Source organism: Parasteatoda tepidariorum, chromosome 9, assembly GCF_043381705.1.
Source record: "Parasteatoda tepidariorum isolate YZ-2023 chromosome 9, CAS_Ptep_4.0, whole genome shotgun sequence".
In the NCBI taxonomy this organism is placed as follows: domain Eukaryota; kingdom Metazoa; phylum Arthropoda; class Arachnida; order Araneae; family Theridiidae; genus Parasteatoda; species Parasteatoda tepidariorum.
Window position 1 is genome coordinate 654,306 of NC_092212.1, and position 20,297 is coordinate 674,602.

General features: G+C 31.7%; 1 protein-coding gene across 1 annotated transcript; it reads left to right on the plus strand.

Moving 5' to 3' along the window:
* The first annotated feature begins 2,280 nt into the window (after positions 1-2,280).
* Positions 2,281-19,961, plus strand: LOC139426421 (uncharacterized). The gene is made up of 6 exons (XM_071185279.1): positions 2,281-2,574; positions 6,859-6,907; positions 9,032-9,499; positions 10,060-10,147; positions 14,556-15,010; positions 19,223-19,961. Exons 1-6 carry the CDS (start codon positions 2,281-2,283, stop codon positions 19,492-19,494), a joined length of 1,626 nt encoding a protein of 541 aa, XP_071041380.1. The 3' UTR covers positions 19,495-19,961.
* Positions 19,962-20,297: the final 336 nt, after the last annotated feature.

Genomic DNA, 20,297 nt, shown 5'->3' on the forward strand with positions numbered 1-20,297 from the left:
ACGCATTTCTTAAACACGCATTTCGAACTGTGTCCATTTTCTTAAACAAGAATTTCGAACTGTGTTCATTCCCTTAAACACGCAGTTTGAGATCCTAATAAAATTTTCATTTCCTAAATAAAATTTTCGAAATAAAATTTTCATTTTCAACTTTCTGAATCAGATTAAAATGATTCTTTTCACTGATGAAAACGGGCATGCCTTTCATCATGCCGGGTAAGTAGACCTTTAGGTCTCCTTACCTTCCTGACATGAAAAATTGTATGACCATGACATGAATGACGAAAGTCCCCAAGAGCAATATTATTTTTAGGCTTTTGAAACCACATGGACCACATTAATGACAGAAGGCTGCTTTTCTAATGGTTTTGTTTCACGTAAATCACTGCCATTATTTTACCTAAATTGTAACCCTTTGTTTATTAAGCAACAAACAAAGCACAATCATTAGCGATGATTTGCCAGCATATCATTGAGATATTCAAAAATATATATAAAAAACAAGTTGTATTCGGACGCCTTTTAAAATGTTCTGTATATTTAAGTTTACAAATATACGTTGCTAAGCTGCTAATTATTACTTAAAGTAACACTCACAAAAATATAAAAGAGTAGAAAATATTTTATTTTACTTCGGATAGAAATATTGCTTAACTACTTAGTTTTTACAAAGAAGCGAAAGCATAATTTTGAAGCTCCCAAGTAAGTTATTTTCTTAAGATTTAGCAAAAGATAAGAAGAAGTGAAAATTGTATAAAATAAATTAGATGATGTATATTTGAATACTTTCGGTATCTATACTTAAATACTTAGAACTCAAATTAGAAATAAGTAATAAAAGCATTCTTGTCTTAACATGTTTAAAAAAATATGAATAAAATCGGGTTCTTTATTTTAAATATTTTCTCATATTTCAAATGTTCTCAACATCCACGTTTTTTTCCCTTTCTTTTTTTTAAGTCGTTACATAGTTATTGATATTTCTTTATAACAAGTTCATTATTATTTTTGTTTAAATGAACATTGTTTTTAAAGTTTTCCTATCTAGTTATATCTGATACATTTTATTTTATAACCGTCGCTGTACAGCCGACCCAATTTTTATGCTTACGACTACTCATATTCAACTCCGTAGCTTTGTCAGCCAATTCAGAAGACAAGGGAACTCCTCTGGATCAAGTATGGGTAGAAATTTGCCTTCATGGAGGACTTTTTGATTGAACTTACCCGCATTTGCATTACATGGAAAGGAAGACCACGTGAACCTCCCATAGTTAGCCTTACCGAAAGGGTACTCTAATCCATGATTCGTCTACCACTAAGGATATTTCACGTCAGCACTGTGGTCGGTGCACGCCAGAGGTGAATTCGTATCGACCGTCCACCGCTGGGATTTGAATCCAGTTCACCTCATTGGAAGGCGAACGCTCTATCCCCTGAGTCGTCGCGACTCTACAAATGTAATTCATGAAAAGTTCACATAATTATGATTACTGAATAATGTAACATTACTGTAGGATGTGTGTGGCAGCAGGATTTCACAGAAAGCCCCGATTGTTAATCATTGAAGTTGTGTGTTATTAAAATGTTTTTTTTTCTTTATAATATTTATAATATCTGCCCACCTCTGAATTAGATTTCCTGGTTAATCAACCTTACCTTAAATACAAAGACGTGGTACAAGACTTTCAATATTGGATATCTGATATAAACTTTTTTATCTCTAGTTATACTCAGTAAAAATAGATCTGATCTCAATTCGAGTACTGTCAATACCAGTGGAGGAGAAATTGGGAAAAAAATAAAGACAAATTGTTTCTAAAATACTTCACCTAATCGAAGACAAAATAGTATAAAATTAAAAATTTTTTAAAAGAATATCTATTCTAATAAAATATTGGGTATGACTTAAAAGAATGGAGTTAATAATTTTCTTCATGGCATTTTCATTTTATATAAAGTTTATATTAAACTGCGTTGCGCTATTGTTATTTGAAAACTTCCGACTTTTCATTTGTTTTCTTTAAAAAATTTTATAAGAAATATTTGCACCCCATTTTAAGACGTACTTTACATAAAATAAACATGACATCTAAAAACTTAAATCAACTCTATTCCTATAAGTTACAGTCTATATTTTATTTATTACTTTTACGTGCAGAATTATGAAAAAAAATTTTTTTTCTAATTTTTGAAAACTTTTTCTTTCTTTTTCACCTTCAATTTAAAAACGTACTTTTATTGGGGCTGAAGACTAGTCCAGTTTGAGCATTTACGGAGATGGCATGGATGTCACAAGAGGGCCGCATTCTGCTGTTGGTGTTATTGGATGCAGCTTCGGCTGAGAACTTCAGGTTCATTCTAGACATTGAGAATAGGTTGGATCCATCCTGGAGATATTCCAGTCACAAAGTCGGCACCAGGATTCAGTGCGCTTCCATGTGCTACAGAGAGACGGATCATCGCTGCTCCTATTTCGGGTACAAAAACCACGAGTGTCACCTCATCGATGCCCTCAACAGGGAAGAGTGTTCCGTTGAAGACTGCATCGACAATGGCATGAAAATATACAAAGTGAGTTTCCCTTCCTCTTCGAATAAATTAGAAACAAATAAAACAATTATCACCTGCGTTGTTAGCATTTTTAATTTATCTTTCGTACCAAAAGTTGTGGTAAGTATTAAACAGATGTAGGTATGGTGTTTCACTCGGCCAGGTATCAACTATATTTTATTTTATAACCGCCGTTGAACAACCGACCCAATTTTTGGGTTAATGATTACTCATATTCAACTACGAAGCCTTGTCATTTTTAACCCAATCCAGAAGACAAGGGAACTGCTGGATCAAGTATTGGGAGAAATTTGCCTTCGCGGAGGACTTTCTGTTGGAAGTAACCGGCATTTGCGTTACATGGAGAGGAAAACTCCCATTGTTTGCCTGACGGCAAGGGGACTCTAACCCATGGTCCGTACCCCACTGAGGATATTTTTACGTCAGCACTGTGGTCGGTGCAAGCCGAATGCGGAATTCGTACTGACCAGCCAATGTTGGAATTTAAACACGGTTCCCCTCATTGGAAGGCGAACGCTCTATCCACTGCGTGGCTCAGGTATCAACTGTAGTCATAGTTCCTAATAAGTGTATTGAAATCTCACGAATGTTTTTTTAACAGTACTTGGCACACACAAAGGAAAAAAAATCGACATACTCATGCCGCTTCGTAAGCGATAGTAAACTATTTATTGGCTATATCCAAAGTATGCAAAAATTGTTGCTTTCGGATTCATAAATGGTGTGAATGCACGTTGCTTGGCTTATGATTTCTCCATTATTGGTGTTTAGATTGATTTAATTACTCTCTTTAAAATGTGTATGAACGTTTAATTTGGTGTTTACTTAACAATGTCTTGGATTCTTCGTTTCAAAATTACAAGAGAAGCTCTACCACTGTTTTGGGAAAAACGATTAAAGTAGCATTTAAAGTTGATAATAATAATAATAAAACACCAGTTTTTTTTCTCGTTACTATCACTTACCGATTTTAAAAGGTTCGGCGATTTGGAAGGAAAAAAAATTACGGTTTGTTGCCTTCAGATTAGCATAAACAACGCACTTTATCTTGTTTTGAATATTCTCAACTGATCGATGAGAAAACTATGAAAAAAGGTTTAAAGAATTAGCACTGGTGTTTACATATTTTGAACACAAGTTATTATTATTTGTGGCCATTTGCAGAAATAAAATGGGGCAGTTAGGGGGAAAAACCTTGTTTCCTAGCTTCTTTCCAATCGGCACTCGTTTTGTTTCTTTAATCTTTAATTTTAAAAATTTTTGACGTTTAAGAGTTTTTAGTCCTATTTAGAAGTTTTTTTTTTTGCGAGTTTCCTGTTACAATGTTTTTTATACCATTCTTGTCTTAAATGCAACCTATGGAACTGATTAATGAATCAATTCAGGCACCGTAAAAAATGTTTGCACCTTATCACTGAATAGTGTGCCAACTACTTCACCCCAAATCGGTGTTGCACGAAAAATACTTCCTGACGGAGAGAAACACAAAGAATGTTCTTTTATACTACAAGATGTAAAGTAGCTTCCACTTTTAATAATCAGTGACACTGATATTTCTGAATGCAGGGAGATAACATATACAAAGTCAGTAAACTGAGCTTTAAGATACAATATAAATTAAGAATCATTCATTTAGAATGCATACACTGATTCTTAAAATAAAATTGGTTAGTAAATCAAAAAAGCACTGAGACGAACTAGGCTTAACAGAGCAGTAGTTGATATAAATTATACATTATAAAATTATTTAATACAGTACACAGATGTTCAAAAATTAACATCTAAATATCTTTATGACACAACTAAAAGCATGCATACATATTTTATGGACGAACTTTAGTCTCTGCAGATGAGAAGCAGTATTGAAGACAACAACAAACTTAAGGCAACTCGTATTCAATTGTAAACAATTACACACGATATCCAAAGGGCACCCACATTCGAGTTTCTGGAAACGAAAAAATTTAAAGTATGGTGTGGAGGCACATGATCTTCTTGTGAAGGTGTGTTTAGAGCTTTGAATTATACATGAAGACCTATTCGGTGTTAACATGTTCCTTCACAAAATTCTTTGTGTTTCTTAAAAACACATTTGGAGAGATATTTCATCCACTTTTACACTGTGCTTGAACTCTATCCAGTGTAAATAAATCACTCAACGGTCATAGGAGAGTCAAGTGATAAAAATGGATGTTTAATGTTTAATGCAAAATACATTATATTAATGTAACTTTCATATTTTTTGCACAAAACTTGTAATTTAAAGGTTTTTGGCGCACTCGCAGCATAGAATTATCAATTCAAAATTTTTTCTTTTAATACTTGCGATGATTGAAACGCTTACTACAAAATTTTGATATTTCCTATCATATAAAATATTCTATACATATCTATCACTCCTTAAGTTAAGGTAAAAAAAAGTGACATTTATATTTTTAGGGAAAAAAACAGGAGCGAAATGTGCAGTGGAAAAATAATTAAATGGCCCCTGCATGACTTTCAGACCAATTGTCGAATTTTCATGAAGATATCGATATTTTGAATTCAAGGCAATTGCAGAATCGGGGGAAGGCTGCTATAGTTCGTCTATAGTAAGAACTCCCCAAGTCATTCGTCTGGCACCGTAGCGGTGACTATGGAAACGAGGTACAACTATTTCAAGTAGGGGTGTGGGGTCAGTGTTTTGGACAGTTTTTGGCTCGGTTCGATGCGAGAAAGGTCATGTTTTTCTTCCGTCTAATTGTGTTTGCCCTAGAGTAAAGAGAAGCTACCTTCCCTGAAATATTTGTTTCCAAAGCAGCAGACGCCTCAGACTTTGTGGTGGAGGGAGTTCTTACCGTAGACAAACTATAGCTTTACAACAACTTCTGAATTGGGTTCCAAATATAATTTTCCATTGTATTAAGAGACATAATTTTACGAATATGTTTTATTTTCTTGAATATTATTAATTTGTGGCAATAATATGATTAAATCTGAAGTATTTTAGTATTGATGTATTGTGTTTTTATTAAGTAGCTTTTCTACATGAAATTTAGTTAAATTTAGTCAGAAATTATGTTTTTACTTTTGTGAGACGACTCCATGTGTTCGGACACTACAGTGTAAAAACTATAATGTAATACTTATCCGAATTTGGTCTAGAAAAAAATCCAAAAAGTGCGTGAATGAATAGTTTATACTGAATCAAATGTACTTAGGGTGAAGTTAAATGTAAACACCAATAAAATGAGAAATGCTCACATTCTTTTCACCCACTCATTAATTATTTTCGCCAATTTTAGTGAACGTTTGGTAATCATCAGGTGAAAATCTCAAATTACTTACAATTGAGCACGAGAAGAGTTTTCGCCACACACGCTGCTGAACAGTAACGGAAAACAGAAGTAAACTATTTTAAAAAAGCATTTATGTTTTTTCGTACAATTATTATATTTTCAATATAATAATTGAAAATATTATTATTATATTATATTTTCATAAAAATATTTACATAAAATCTTTGATGTGCGTACATTTGATTAACAAACTAATTTTATTTTAGCAATTTGTATATATATGTATAGCACAATAAATAAATAAAAAGAGAAAAGAAAAAACGAAGAAAATTAATAAGTTTTATTTGCACCGCATAAGCTGGAAGTATCTCATAAAATAAATACAAAATTTTGAGAAAACATGGCAAAGAATACAGAAAAATGAATAGATAAGAAGAAAAATTATTAAAATAAAATAAAATATAAAATTGACAAAAATATAAATAAAAATCCGGGGGGAAAAATCAGCTCACACGATTATATCCGCAAAAAAGAGTACTTTCTAATATTGTATTAATATATACAAGGCAAAATATATCTATAGAATAGTGTGAGGAGCACTCAAAATTGAAATAAAGCGGAACAAAACACAAAACGAAACTCGTAAAGCGAGTAGCGAATTTAAATAAACTTACATGTACGGGAAACTTTCAAGAATGATTCAAAATATTTTCTTAATAAGATATATATATATATATATATAATNCATCAGCTCACACGAGTATATCCGCAGAAAGGAGTACTTTCTAATATTGTATTAATATATACAAGGCAAAATATATCTATACAATAGTGTGAGGAGCACTCAAAATTGAAACAAAACGGAGCAAAACACAAAACGAAACTCATAAAGTGAGTAGTGAATTTAAATGAGCTTACATGTACGGGAAACTTTCAAGAATGATACAAAATATTTTCTTAATAAGATTGCCATAATATATATACATTAATCTTTTATCATTTATAGATGAATGTCGAAAAACCGGAGACCACTACTACAACAACTACTACGATAGGTATGAAGTTTAAATGTAATACGTTTTCCTGTGAGTTTATTTGAACAATTGGTTTTAATAGTTCTGAATTTTGACAACGATCTTAGAAAAATAATTTTGTTATATTTCAATCCCGTACTCTTTCCTAATATGCATTAAAAGCTGTTTCAATTCATGACTCACTTTTCAATACTTTTCAAAATAATAACAGATAAAACAACAATTGCTGAATCAAGTGGTGTTGATAATAAAAAAATTAATATCTATTTCGCAAACTGAACAATATTATTGATCATGATGAATCCTTTGAATCCTTCGAAACCCTTCCATTTTGACATAAAATTTTCTTATGTAGTTTTTAAATACGTTATGTTTCCAATTTTGCACATATCTGTGAAGAACCTACAATTGTAGCATCTTAAAATTAAAAATGGAGTCTGGCAAAATTTCCCCGAACAAAACAAAAGATTAGGATTGAAGTTCAGTATGTTTTACAAGGTAAAATATTAAGTCGATAAAAATTAATTTAAATAATACGACTGAGTTTCTTATAAATTATTATAAAAACTCGATTGAAAATTTTAAAAAAAAATCAACTTTACATAATTAATGTGAAAATTGAAGCGTGCATTCAGTCAGGTCTCATATGCGCAATACAGGATGTTTCATAATACTGTTAGAGTAGAATACTGTAAAATTATTTATTGGGAGTCATAATACTGTTAGAGTTCTAAAATACTCTTAAAGTGTTTAGAATCCCAATAAAAAAAAACATTTTTATTGGAAGTCGCATAAATACTTCAAAATATACTTCAATGGCTATGATTTAGTACTTTGAGGACTTAAATCAATATTAATTGAAAGATAGTAGATAGCTTCAATTGTCGCATCCACTTTGTTGATAAGGTGTAGTACTATCTCTCAATGAATAATTAAATTGTATTCTTTGGAACCAGTTATACTGTTGGCGACACCATAAGAAAATTAAGTTGCGAAAAAAAATTGTGGTTCATTGCAGTTAATTCTTACAGAATTTTCTTATCTTTACTCATAATTTTTGACTTCTGTCTGAAATTTATAACATGACACTTTTTTAATAATAAAAAAATCTTCAAAATATGAAACATTTAGTTCTTTTTGCTGTCTTTTTAAACACATGCTTCAAAAACTCCAATGTCAATGTCAAAAGGCTCATCTCCTTCTGATATGTACAGTGGGCGAAAAAAGTATAAGGACACGAGAAAAGTCGCAAATTCTAGAAGTCTTGTTTACAGAATCGTGAAAAAAAATTGCGAGATAAAGTTAACTAATTTCTTATGCAAACTAATTAAAATTATTTTAAAATTTAAATCTGTTTAAATTTAAAAATTAATTTTTAAATCCAAAAGATATTCGCAAAATGCTTAAAGACATTGTTTTTCTTCCAAAATTATTGAAAAATGTGCATATTTGAAAACAGAACATGACAATCCAGGTTTAAAAGATTGGTTTGTGAAAGAAAATTCTTCGAATTTATTCGCGATTTTTGAATGATGCCCAAAGGGATATTTCTGGTTCTAAAAATGGGAAAATTGTTGCTTTTTGTGGATTAAGTGGACGGGAAATTTCAACAAGAATCACGAGATCTAAAATAGAGTTTATAATTTTCTGAAAAGTCCTACAATGAACGGCATGAGAAAACGAACTGGGGGATCTGAAATTTCCACTCGACGACAGAAAATAATGATTGTAAGGGGAACTTTGCAGAAAATAAGAAACTAATAATCAGAATTTGAATTTACTAAGGACTGTTTTAAATAAATATCCTCGTCTTTTTTTCGTGGAAAATTAGTGTCATGCCTTCTCTTACAAATCATTATAAGAAAAGAAAAGTTGACTTTGTCAAAAAATGCATTTCTGTCGGACAAAAAAAGCTCAACCTTCATGAACCTTATGGTTTTTCTTACTTTTGGTATCATCTGCGGAGCACCAAGGAAGTGTTTTAGAAACATCAGCATTGTCGTGGCTCCGTAATTATTTGGGGCGGCACAAGGAGCCAATGCATTGGTCTTTATTAAAAGTAAAACATTTAACGTTATACATTTTTCATGCATTGTATTTTTATTGCACAAATTCTCCTCTATAAAGTTCTTTCCTTTCCGAAAGAACCAACTACAAAAGCCGAAACCACAGTTATGATAGAAACAACCACAACAACAGTTGTACCTACTACAACTACTACTGAAATAACTACAACTACCACTAAAGGTACAACATCTACCACTGAGAGCCCAACAACGACTACACCGCCCACTACAAAGGGTACTACGTCGACCACTGAAGGTACAACAATAACCACTGAAGGTACAACATCTACTACCGAAGGAGCGACGACTACTACCGAAGGTACTACAACTACTACTGAAGGTGCTACGACTACTACCGAAGACCCTACAACTACTACTGAAGGTACTACGACCACCACTGAAGGTTCAACATCTACAACTGAAGGTTCAGCATCTACTACTGAAGGTACTACAACGACGACTGAAGGTACAACATCTACTACTGAAGGTACTACAACGACGACTGAAGGTACAACATCTACCACAATGGTCACTTCTACTACAACAGGTACTAATTTATTTATGTCTGAATTTGAATGTTGAAAGAAAAGCTTGCTTCGTTATTTTGTACTGATTCTGAAACATTTTTCATACTATCTTTCTGTCATTTTCTAGAGAAAATGGCACATTTATAAATATTATACCAAATAATTAGTGAAAATTTGGAAAAAAATTTTAATCAGTCAGACATTTTTTAACAAATTTTTAAAATTCAGTCATTCTCAAAGTGAAAAGGCAATAAAAATCCACATGTTTTATTACAGGAAAAAATGTTTTTACTAAAGTATATATAATCTGGTAAAACTTTAAAAGATTAAAAAAAAAGGAACAGAAAGAAATTAAAACTTAAAATGATTATTTTGGAAAGGAAGAAATGTTAAGTAATTAGCCAATGTTAAGTTACTTTCGCTTGAAAGGATAAAATTATTGCAACCAAAAATAGTGGTAAACATTTCTTGTGCTGGTTATAGAGCTGATGGAAGAAGAAACTAAATAATTTTATAGAAGGTCTAAAAGCTAAGTTTCTTGCAATGTTTTAGTGACCTATAATATGATTTGCTCTTTTAGAGTCAGGATTTGTTTGCGAACCACCAAACGGAGCTGAAGCTGAAGTGAAATGCCCACAAGCTTCTTTCCTGTTAAATGTCCTCGGATCGTGAGTATTCTTTATTCTTTTGTTATTGAATTTAATCGGGAATGTGAGGGTTAATATCTCCAATATATTACAAATTGAACGATTTTATAATTAATTATTCTAGTTACCAAACAAAATAATAAATGATTCCTTTTAGAAATTAATAGTTAAAAGAAGTATAATAAATAATATCATAATTAATTCGCAGCCTGAAGCGGAAGACATAATTTTTTATTATCCCACGATACTATGAACAAATAATTTTGGAAATAGGCAAATCTTTTCAAATACCGATTAGAAATAGAATATTCTTGTAATGAATCTCTTAATAAATAGAATTCGACTTTTTTTTTATGAAATAAGAATGCTTGACATTCGTTGTGTCCTACAACGAATGTAAAATTTCGTACATTCCTGCAGTAATTGCACAAAACTCACTGCAATTGAGTTACTTCGAAATTCTTGTAAAATTTTAGAAATTCTTAATAATTTTTTTTATTATTACTTATTAATTTTCTGTCATATATATAACTGTCATATATATTCTGTCATATATATATGTGACTGCAAAAAAATTATAATATAACTGCTACTAGTAACCGTTGATGTATGTTTATATAATCATTTCAAAACTATTTCATTATTATAAGTGAGACACAGTTATGATCATTTGTATTCCGAAATGAGGAACTACATATAAATGGGTTTTTTTTTTTAAAAAGAGATGAAGAAAGAGAAGTATTGTGAAATGGGTACCTGAAATGATATTTGCGAATGCTTTTTTTTTTCATTGCTATTTAAAGAATATAAATAAAAGATGTAAGACTAACGAATTTTATTTTTTGTTTTCTAATGGGTATATCACATGAGAGATAAATAAGAGCAACCGTAAACGGAACCTCCACTCTAACCGCAACTATAAAGTTAATTTCTCAGTTCAGAGTTGCCGATAGGGTTGCTTAATTGCCCGAATGGTTGTTCGTAATTGTGTTACCATTTTTGGCTATTTACCTTTACTCTTGGCTAATATGTTATTTTTTCATGTGATGCAATTATTCCGCAGTTTCTCAACGATGCTTGTAAAGGGAGGGAAAGGAAATCACAGACGCCACTGATCAATCAATATTCTGGAAATCGCAGAATATTGATTGATTTTCATCTAATTTTGTACATTTTTAAGTCTTTATTCAGCTGCAAATAAAAATTCTGTACATTTCATTTCCATAATAGTGGAGCAGCACAGTAAATGAAGGATTATGATTTCTAGCTCATAATATAAAAATGATATTAAGATATATCAATAAATTTCATTCTGCATCTCTAAAAGGAAAAGGGGGGTAAAGGGGAAGATGGACTTAAATACTATCTAATATTTTTAGTTTCTACGTTGAATCGAGTGACTAATGTTATAGAAGTTATTTATGTTTTATATATAAAAGTACAGTTTACTTATACACATTTACGTATATTTGCTAACTGAGCAATGCTAAATGTATATGCTAAATCGAATGGGATTAAAGCGAAGCTGTCTGATTTAATAGTTTAGCAATTCAAAAAGTTATAAAAGTTTAATCTATAGAAAGTACTATTTTTTCACTTATACCACTTTATGCAACTGACATTGCTTTCTAAACAAGTGAGACATTTCTTCAAATTTAATTTTTTCTCTTAAGGTAATAAAATAGTAATTTGAAACAATTCTTTTGAAGAAATGAGGTTTTAATGTATGAAATATGTAATTCTTGACTTACCTTTTACTCATGAAATATTAATAACATTTAAAAACTATTAGATCAATTCTACTTTTTAAAAATTCAGTTTAAAAAATACATAATAAATAATGTCTGACTTGTCTATACTACAATGTCTCAGTATTTCATTGTCATAAAATTGCAATAAGGGATCATCACTTTTATTTATCATCTACACACTGCATATCAGGAATCAGGGCTCGAAAAACAGCCCGTCCTCGACGGTCAAAAATTCTCCGCGGACAACGAATTTCTCGAATCTGACGTCCTCGCGGACGGCCATTTTCCCGTTAATGTTCGTGATACATTTTAAATTTTTGTTATCTTACAAGAGTCTTGTAAGTTACAAGGCAGCAAAATGACCCACAATACAGCAACATACTGCGCATATATTGATGTTTTCTCTGTCTGGGAGTACTGCAGCTGTAGAAAGGGGCTTTGCAGCAATAAACTTACAAAAAAAAAACACAATACGAACCGGTCTTAAACAAGAAGCTTTAAAAGCAATTATGAACATCTACCTAAATGAAAAACCCCTTTCAGATTTCTGTTCAGAAACCTCTGTAAATCATTGGCTTGATTGTGGAACTGGCAAACGTCACATTTAATTAATTTAAAAAACGCAGTGCCCTCGGATAACTTGACATTCCAGATAACTTGGCCCTTGTCATTTAAATTATTTCATAAAAGAAATACTAGGTTACTATTAGTAACCTAGTATTTCTTTTTATTACTGTATAATGTAATCCTAGTAACGACTAATTCATTGTGCAATTTATATAAATGTTTGTAATAAATAGGAGAAAATTATATTTTTATTTATTTAAAAGCGACGAGTTAGTTTCAACGGAGGACGGGTGCATTGTTGGACAAGCAGTCATCGGGGACGGGTAAAATTTCTGAGTTTTTTCGAGCCCTGTCAGGAATATCACTTTTATGAAATACCAATTTCTTTTTAAAATTGTTTTTTAAATATAAGAGGATTTTTAATGCCCTACTTACAATTTAGTGTTGTAAAATTTAAAGCATTATTTATTCGTATAAGGCAATTTAATTTAAAATTACAGGATTTATTTTAGGACAAATTTATTTCAATATAAATTCAAATTTATTAATAACTGGGAACAATATTTTATTCGGATCATACTTTTTATGTACCCTATTATTTTGTTATAGGCTTTAAACGTGTGTTTTTAATTTCAAATAATACAATTTGAAAAAGAAAACATTTAATATCAAGTGAAACATATGGAACATTATTCATTTACATTTTTAATTTTTTAATTTCAGAAATAAAAACAATATTTCATCTCTTTCCCTCTATACCAGACAAGCCTTGCAGGATTCCACTAAATATCTGAAATAAAAGAAAAAAATCACTATCATGATAAAATTTTACCAACACATTATTAGAATAAGGGTGATTAAATACCATTAATTTGGAATCAGTTAAGCAGTCAGGCATCCCTTATAAACCTGTTTAAGTTTGGCAAATATTTTGATTATAGTTCTAAGATTATTCTATATACTAATGAAAGATGGCAGATATATTTGGTTTCGTATTTTTTATGTTTGAACTGAAATTTATTTTAAAAGAATAAATTGTATTTATAAACGAAGACTATTAAAAATGTAAGCTTATTGAAAAATTAGTAAGGTAAACATATTTACTTACTACTACCATATATGAAAAGTAAAGTATCAATAGATAAATGTAAAGCATAAATAAAAAATAAAGTATCAGTAGTTAACTTTGAATAATAATAAACAAAATATTATGCAGATCATCATACACCAAAAAAAAAAAAAGAAGAAGAGGGGTTGAATGTAAAAGCAGATAAGGAGATTAGGAATTTGTATTTTTAAAAATTACTTCTTATGTATAATATTACTACCTTTTTTTTAATACTTTTCAATAATTACCGAAAAATGGCGTAACTTTGTTAGAGACAAAGTAAATATTTGTCACACATGCTTTCTAACTTGTTTTAAAATAAGATTTTCAAAAATTAAAAGAATTCTTAGGTTAGGAATTCTAATAAAATAATTTTTTCACAAATAATAATAAAAAAAAATTAAAATGATTTTTTCAAATAAACGAGCACATGCTTTTGAAATTAACAGAAATAAAGATTAAAATTTAAAAATAAATAAATGCAATCATTATTATATTTTATGTAATAATAATGCAGCAAAGTTTGGCGAGTGTCCTGGCGAATATATCAAAACGAAGCTTTTCGCGAGTAAAAATTTTTACATACATAAAAATAAAAATTAGTTCTATCTAGAGTAATAAAAACTTTGATCGGAACAAATTATAATAAGTTTCAATTTTATTAGTTTAAAACAAATGAATATTTAAAAAAAAAATTATCTAGAAAATAGTTTACTGAACTCACCGCTACTAAACTGATGTGCAGGTTGCTGTTACGGTACATCAACTGCATTGAGATGGTCATCTCATCGTGTGAAAGTATTTTTAATGCTTTAATTTGAAGGGAAATATTAGTATGCAAAAAAACTGTTCCGTTTCAGCAATAAAAAATTTTATCCTATCATAATCTTCATCAACGTCGTCGCCAATTTCTTTTATATTTGTATACGTCATTACATAAAATTGAAATGTCATAGAAAGCAACGATCTGATGGGTCCACGTGTGAGTTGCACTTCATTATAGGCAATTTTTCTCTCAACAGAAAGAAACAGTTGCTGATATTTCGGCAACCGTAATTTCTATATCACACGAGGATTTTCGCGCAATTTTTGGAGAAAGTGGAGGATTGCCTTGCCAGTTTACTTGCCGATCATTTTCCTTGTGTGATATACCGATACAAACAGAGAGAGAGAAAATGAAATTTCGCATAGATGCTGCATGGCCAGACAAAATTTGCCGAATAGTTAAAATCTTTGGGAGAGGGGGGGTGCATCCCCTGACATGTTTGTGCTGGTATAACAAGTGTATGTTTTATTTTAACAGGAGGAGCCCCTTCTATCGTGATGTGCTCGCCCCCAGCTGCAGCCGTTTCAAGGACATGTTGGTGTCAGAAAAAGACGAGGAGTTGATTTTTTTCTCTGTGGACGGAGGATTAACCATCAACGCTTACTGCGTAGCAGACGATTACGTTATTTATGGTAATATTCTTCACTTTCTAACGGTTGCAGCAATAGTGTTTGAATGGCTAATGAGAACAGGTGTAACGTCAATTCGTCTCGAGCACACTTTCTTGTAGTTTCGATGAATTACACAGAAGACATCTTACATTTTCTACTAATCTTACTAAATATTTGTCTTGTGACGACCATTCAAAAATTGCACCTAAGAGGAGGTTTATTGATACTTACATGAAGAGGAATTGCATTATATTAAAAATGATTGTTGTGGATAGTCTTTCAGAATAATAATAATTTAGGCGAAATATATATTGATTGTAAAATATTTCTTAATTATCATGGATAAGAAAAATATATCTGTCAACATATTTGTAGCAAAAAATATAATCTATATCCATCGCCCTTGCTATTGAAAATAGTCTAGATTGTCCAAATTAAACATTTTAAGCTTAATAATTCTCTCATTTTTTAGTCATTATTATTATTTTCTAAGATCGAAAGAGAATCATGATACATATAAAAAAAAACATTCGAGTAACAATTTTCTGAACCCCTATAGCGATAAACTATAAAAGTCTCAAAACTTCTCTTCATCTATTTCACTTAAAACAGGAATGAAGGATCCAAATATGACGAAAAAGAGTATATTTCTTCAAAAAAAGTGTGTTTTTAGAGGATAAAATAAGCATATTTTAGCTAATAATTAATTTAGCTATTTTAGCTAATATAAATATCTTATATATAGCTATCTGCTATACATATTTTAAGATATTTCTTTGAGAGAGAGTCAAAACAATTTGACGGAATGAAAATCTGTCTAACCATTCAAAAGTTATAAGGGCGATCATTTTCTGATTAGACATTAGTACATGTCAATAGAAGTACTTTTTATACAGCAAATTCTTTTAACGTTTAAACTATCAACTCTACTAACTCTTGGTATAGTGTCATTCAATTCAACGTAAGTTCATAGGAAGCAATGACTCACTTGTTTACATAGCAATGTCAGATTAGTTACTAAAAATGTGTACTTTTTGATTATAAAACCCACGTTAACTGTTACTCCGAGCATCTCGTGATACATTTCATTCAATTCAACGTAATGAAATACATCAAAAACAATGACTCACTTGCTTAAAACAATTAATTCGTGTCTCCTCTTAAATCTTTCATCCCTCTCAAAAAACTGTAGAGAGGTGAATTTTCAGGTTATGGTGTCATAAGAAGGCTTTATGCCGAAAATATGCTCGTGATGTTAATTTCTCTGAAGAAACATCTTCTTTATTGCTATAATTATTGAACTAAGATGTACTACTTGAAATTGGGATCACTACGAATTATGTGCACAAGGAAGTGTTGGACCCATGGTCTTTACGACTCAGGATGGACGTCACAAATGGACCCGCTTCGGGGAAGAAACTGAGGTGCTAGCATTTCTATTTGGTAAAAGCTATAAGAATCAGGGAGAATATAAGTTATAAAACTTTGGAGCATCACCCATTCGGTTACAAATAGATTTTGTTGTTTATGGCAGTGCTAAATATTTCCAAAAGTCTGGAGAAAGGATGTCCTCTGAGGGTGAGTAGAGTTCGAAAAGTGCAACCAGAATGGCTTGAAAATGTGTTCTGGCCTTAATTGAATTTGGGGTCAATGTCTTCAAATGGGTTATAATCTATTATTGTCTGAAAAACTCTGCATGTCCTCGAAATGGATGAGAGGTTTCTAGGAAGGACGGAATGGAGGGTCTTTCGAAAGTTTGAACTGCATTTGCGTCATCAGAGCTGTCGATTAAGGTCTGATCATAGTTTCAGGCTTCTTTAGAAAAAAACGTCTGTGCACGCATTTCCCCCAATGCCCACATGGGCAGGGATCTATAGTGCAAATAGACGTTGACGTTGTTGTTGTCCTAGGCCATTAAGGCAAGAAGTGCGATTGTTCTTGTTTTCCAATGGTGCCATCTATTCCCAATAATTCGACTTCTTCCACACCCATACGTCACAACCGTTTATTGGGTGAACCCATTCATACAGTCATAAATTCATCCACAGATCGTAATGTTGACCTGAACCAGAGAACGATTCATCTCCAATTCAGTACCCCCAGAGGTATTGAGATGATATGGGAACATCGACGACTTTGTGACCCAACAGATTTAACGTGCCGTCACCATTTACTACACGAAGAGTCTTCGGCCGGCTGGATTCGAACTCCTGTTTTCACGAACGTGAGTGCCTGTCAGCCAGGCTATCCCGGCCAGTGGAAATAGAGGCAAAATAGATATATGAAAGATTTTTTTTTAAATAAAAAAAGTGAAGAAAGAAAAACTTGAAACTTGCATTTGTTAAGAATTTCCTCCAGGTTGACGAAATATTTATTATGGAAGGAAAAAAATAAAGAAGTTTTTGCAGAATACTTTTATTTTCGTTATTAAAAAAAAGAAGAGTATAAAAATTTTAATTTAAAAATAAAACACTCTTGTGATAACTAGTTGCATTCTCTCTCTCTCTCTCTCGCTCTCTCTCACACACACACACATTCTCACACACACTATTTTAAGTACAGTTACGTCATGATACTGGAAATCCTGTACAAAACAAATACATCCTTTAAGAGTTTTATTTTAGTTTTAGCATTTATATCTGTAAGGTGTCTAGTTGTACAAAATCTATGATACTCTACAACTTCGTAATTTACTTTATCCATATCTATCACCGTTTCTGATATCGGAGCTCAGATTCATCTGATATTTGGTTGGTAATGCTGTAAGCGGTTTTGCCCCGCCAATTACCTTAACCTCATAATTTTTTTAAGCTAAGAGCGGTCATTCATGGGCACCCTCTTGAGCCGGGAATGAGTCCCATCATTTATTTATTTTAATAAATTAGTACATGAGTGAAATATCTACAGCACATTACAGAAGAGACTTGATGGATCAGGGTTATAGGGGTGCCTTCCAATGAGGTGAGCCCGGTTCGAATCCCAACGATGGCTGGTCGATATGAATTCCACATCCGGCTTGCACCGACCACAATGGTGACGTGAAATATCCTCAGCCGTAGACGTATCATTGATGAGTGTCCCCTTGCCATCAGGCTGATCGTGTGAGATTTTTTTTCTCTCCATATAACGCAATTGTGGGTCGGTTCCATCAAAAAGTCCTCCATGAAAGCAAATTTCTCCCAATACTTGATCCAGGAGTTCCCTTGTCTTCTCTACCGGTTTTATAATTACAGGGCTACAGAGTTGAACATTAGTAGTCGTAAACCCAAAAACCTGTGTCTGCAGTTTAATAACGGTTATAAAATAAAAGGTATTTCAGATAGCTTGTTAATCGTTATTTATTACAGATCGTCCATCATTTATTACAGATAGTCTATCTAGTGTACATTTATTAAAGAAAATTATCTGCAGGATTCTCTAAAACTAATTCATGATTTCTAGCCATTTAACGATTTTCATCACAATCTTAAGAGTAAAATTTATGCTGATTTACGAAAGTAAAATTGTATATTAACGTAGTATAATTAGAGTAGCCCAATCGTCAGAAGAGAAACTATGGAGCTGAAAGAAAGTAATGATTTATCACTACTGTTTTTTTCTAATCACTTCACTTCACACATGGAAAGCAATGGTAGAAACAATAGTTTTCGTGTCCTAATGTAGAACTTTAGTTTTGCATACCATCAATTTGGTAAAAAAAAAATTATAATGAGATTCAGTAACTGCTGAACTCATGTTACTGTGAAAGAAGAATTTGAAAAATAAACATTTTTATAAAGAAAATTATTTTATAGTATTCATTTAGCTGTCACAAAAGAAAACAAATTTCAAAACAAATTATCAAAGATAAAACCTTGATTTGACGCGAATAGTTTGAGGTTCAAACTAATCAATATTCAATTCATTTTTCAAGAAAAAAAGTAACGTTGAAAAGTTTGCAGAGATATATTTTGTTTTATGACCATCGTTAAACGGCCGACCAGAATTTGAGTTTATGACTCAATGCTCAACAGATCGTATAATAAATTGAGCAAATGAAGTACTGCAGATTAGGATTGCGTAGTACTTATTTTCACATCTGTCTCAATTTATTATACGATCTAATACTGATTTCTATATTTAAAAACTAAGAATAATTAAAAGTGACAAAACTTTTCTGATTATATGGTTCATGTAATTCCGAAAAAAAGAAGGTTCTATTTACTTTGCTATTGTATTCTGTGCATGTTTCAGAATTCAAGTGGTGCGTGATAGACAATCGTGTTGTTGCCATCATCCTTCACTGCAGAAAACTTTTGGATCCGGGCATCGTGAAGCGCACATTGAACGCGACAAGCGATGATGCCCACGTGCTCGTGGACTGCGGCTCAAAAACGGCCCTCCAGAAGATGTTTTTAGAAGACGCTGGCAAAACCATTACCAGGACAATTTTCCAGTGCTTAGAATTGGACGCAGATGAATTGGTCGAAGTCGACACTGGCGATGCCAAAAATGCCGTCGGTTGAAAACTCGTGCCGACCTCACACTAAGGGAAATATTCATTAAAATATATAATTTTTAACTGGATAAATGTCTTAACTGACAGATTCCTGCAAGTTTTTCGTTTAACCTACTTGATTTTTGGTTAGCACACAGTAAAGACTATGGTGTAATACCAATCTGAATTTGGCGTTGTAAAACTAAAACTTGAGTGAATGATTATTTCAAGCGATTACCGAACCGAACATTCTCACACACTTTACATCTTGACACCAATAATTGAGAAATCTTACACCAATCTGCTGATCGTTGGTGATGATTGTTGTGTTTTATGGGGATTCATTAATTTGAATACTTAAATTGCATTTAAACTATTTAACTAAATTCTTTTATAAAATGATGGTAAGTACATGTTTTAAATGTATAACAAATGCTTTTGGAACATTGTTAGAAGTTTAAAGGCAAATAATTGAGGAATATCACGATATTGACAATAGGGCAAACTGGCCATAGTCTATTGGCTGTGGCCAGTTCAATCTTTTTTAAAAATCTTCAATCTTCTTTATTGGTTCATAAAAAAAATATTGATTGCTGTCAATTTTTTGCGCAGTCGTTTCGTTCTTTTAGTCGGATTGATTTGCCAAACTATTTACATAAACTCTTATAAAATTCGTGTATGCTTAGTTTTATAATAAAGATGTTTTTATTCTCATAAGATTTACATAATTCTATCAATTATATAAAATAATATTAAACTTCGATTCACTTCGATTTTGTTCGAATGCATATTAATAGTCTGCCTGTACTGTGTCTATGTTTGATTAACAAA

Excerpts from the sequence above, each read along its gene's own strand:
- LOC139426421 (XM_071185279.1), top strand. The coding sequence starts at position 2,281 with ATGGCATGGATGTCACAAGAGGGCCGCATTCTGCTGTTGGTGTTATTG. Across the intron at positions 2,575-6,858 it reads ATGGCATGAAAATATACAAA|ATGAATGTCGAAAAACCGGA; the intron begins GTGAGTTTCCCT and ends TATCATTTATAG. Across the intron at positions 10,148-14,555 it reads CTGTTAAATGTCCTCGGATC|GCAATTTTTCTCTCAACAGA; the intron begins GTGAGTATTCTT and ends ACTTCATTATAG.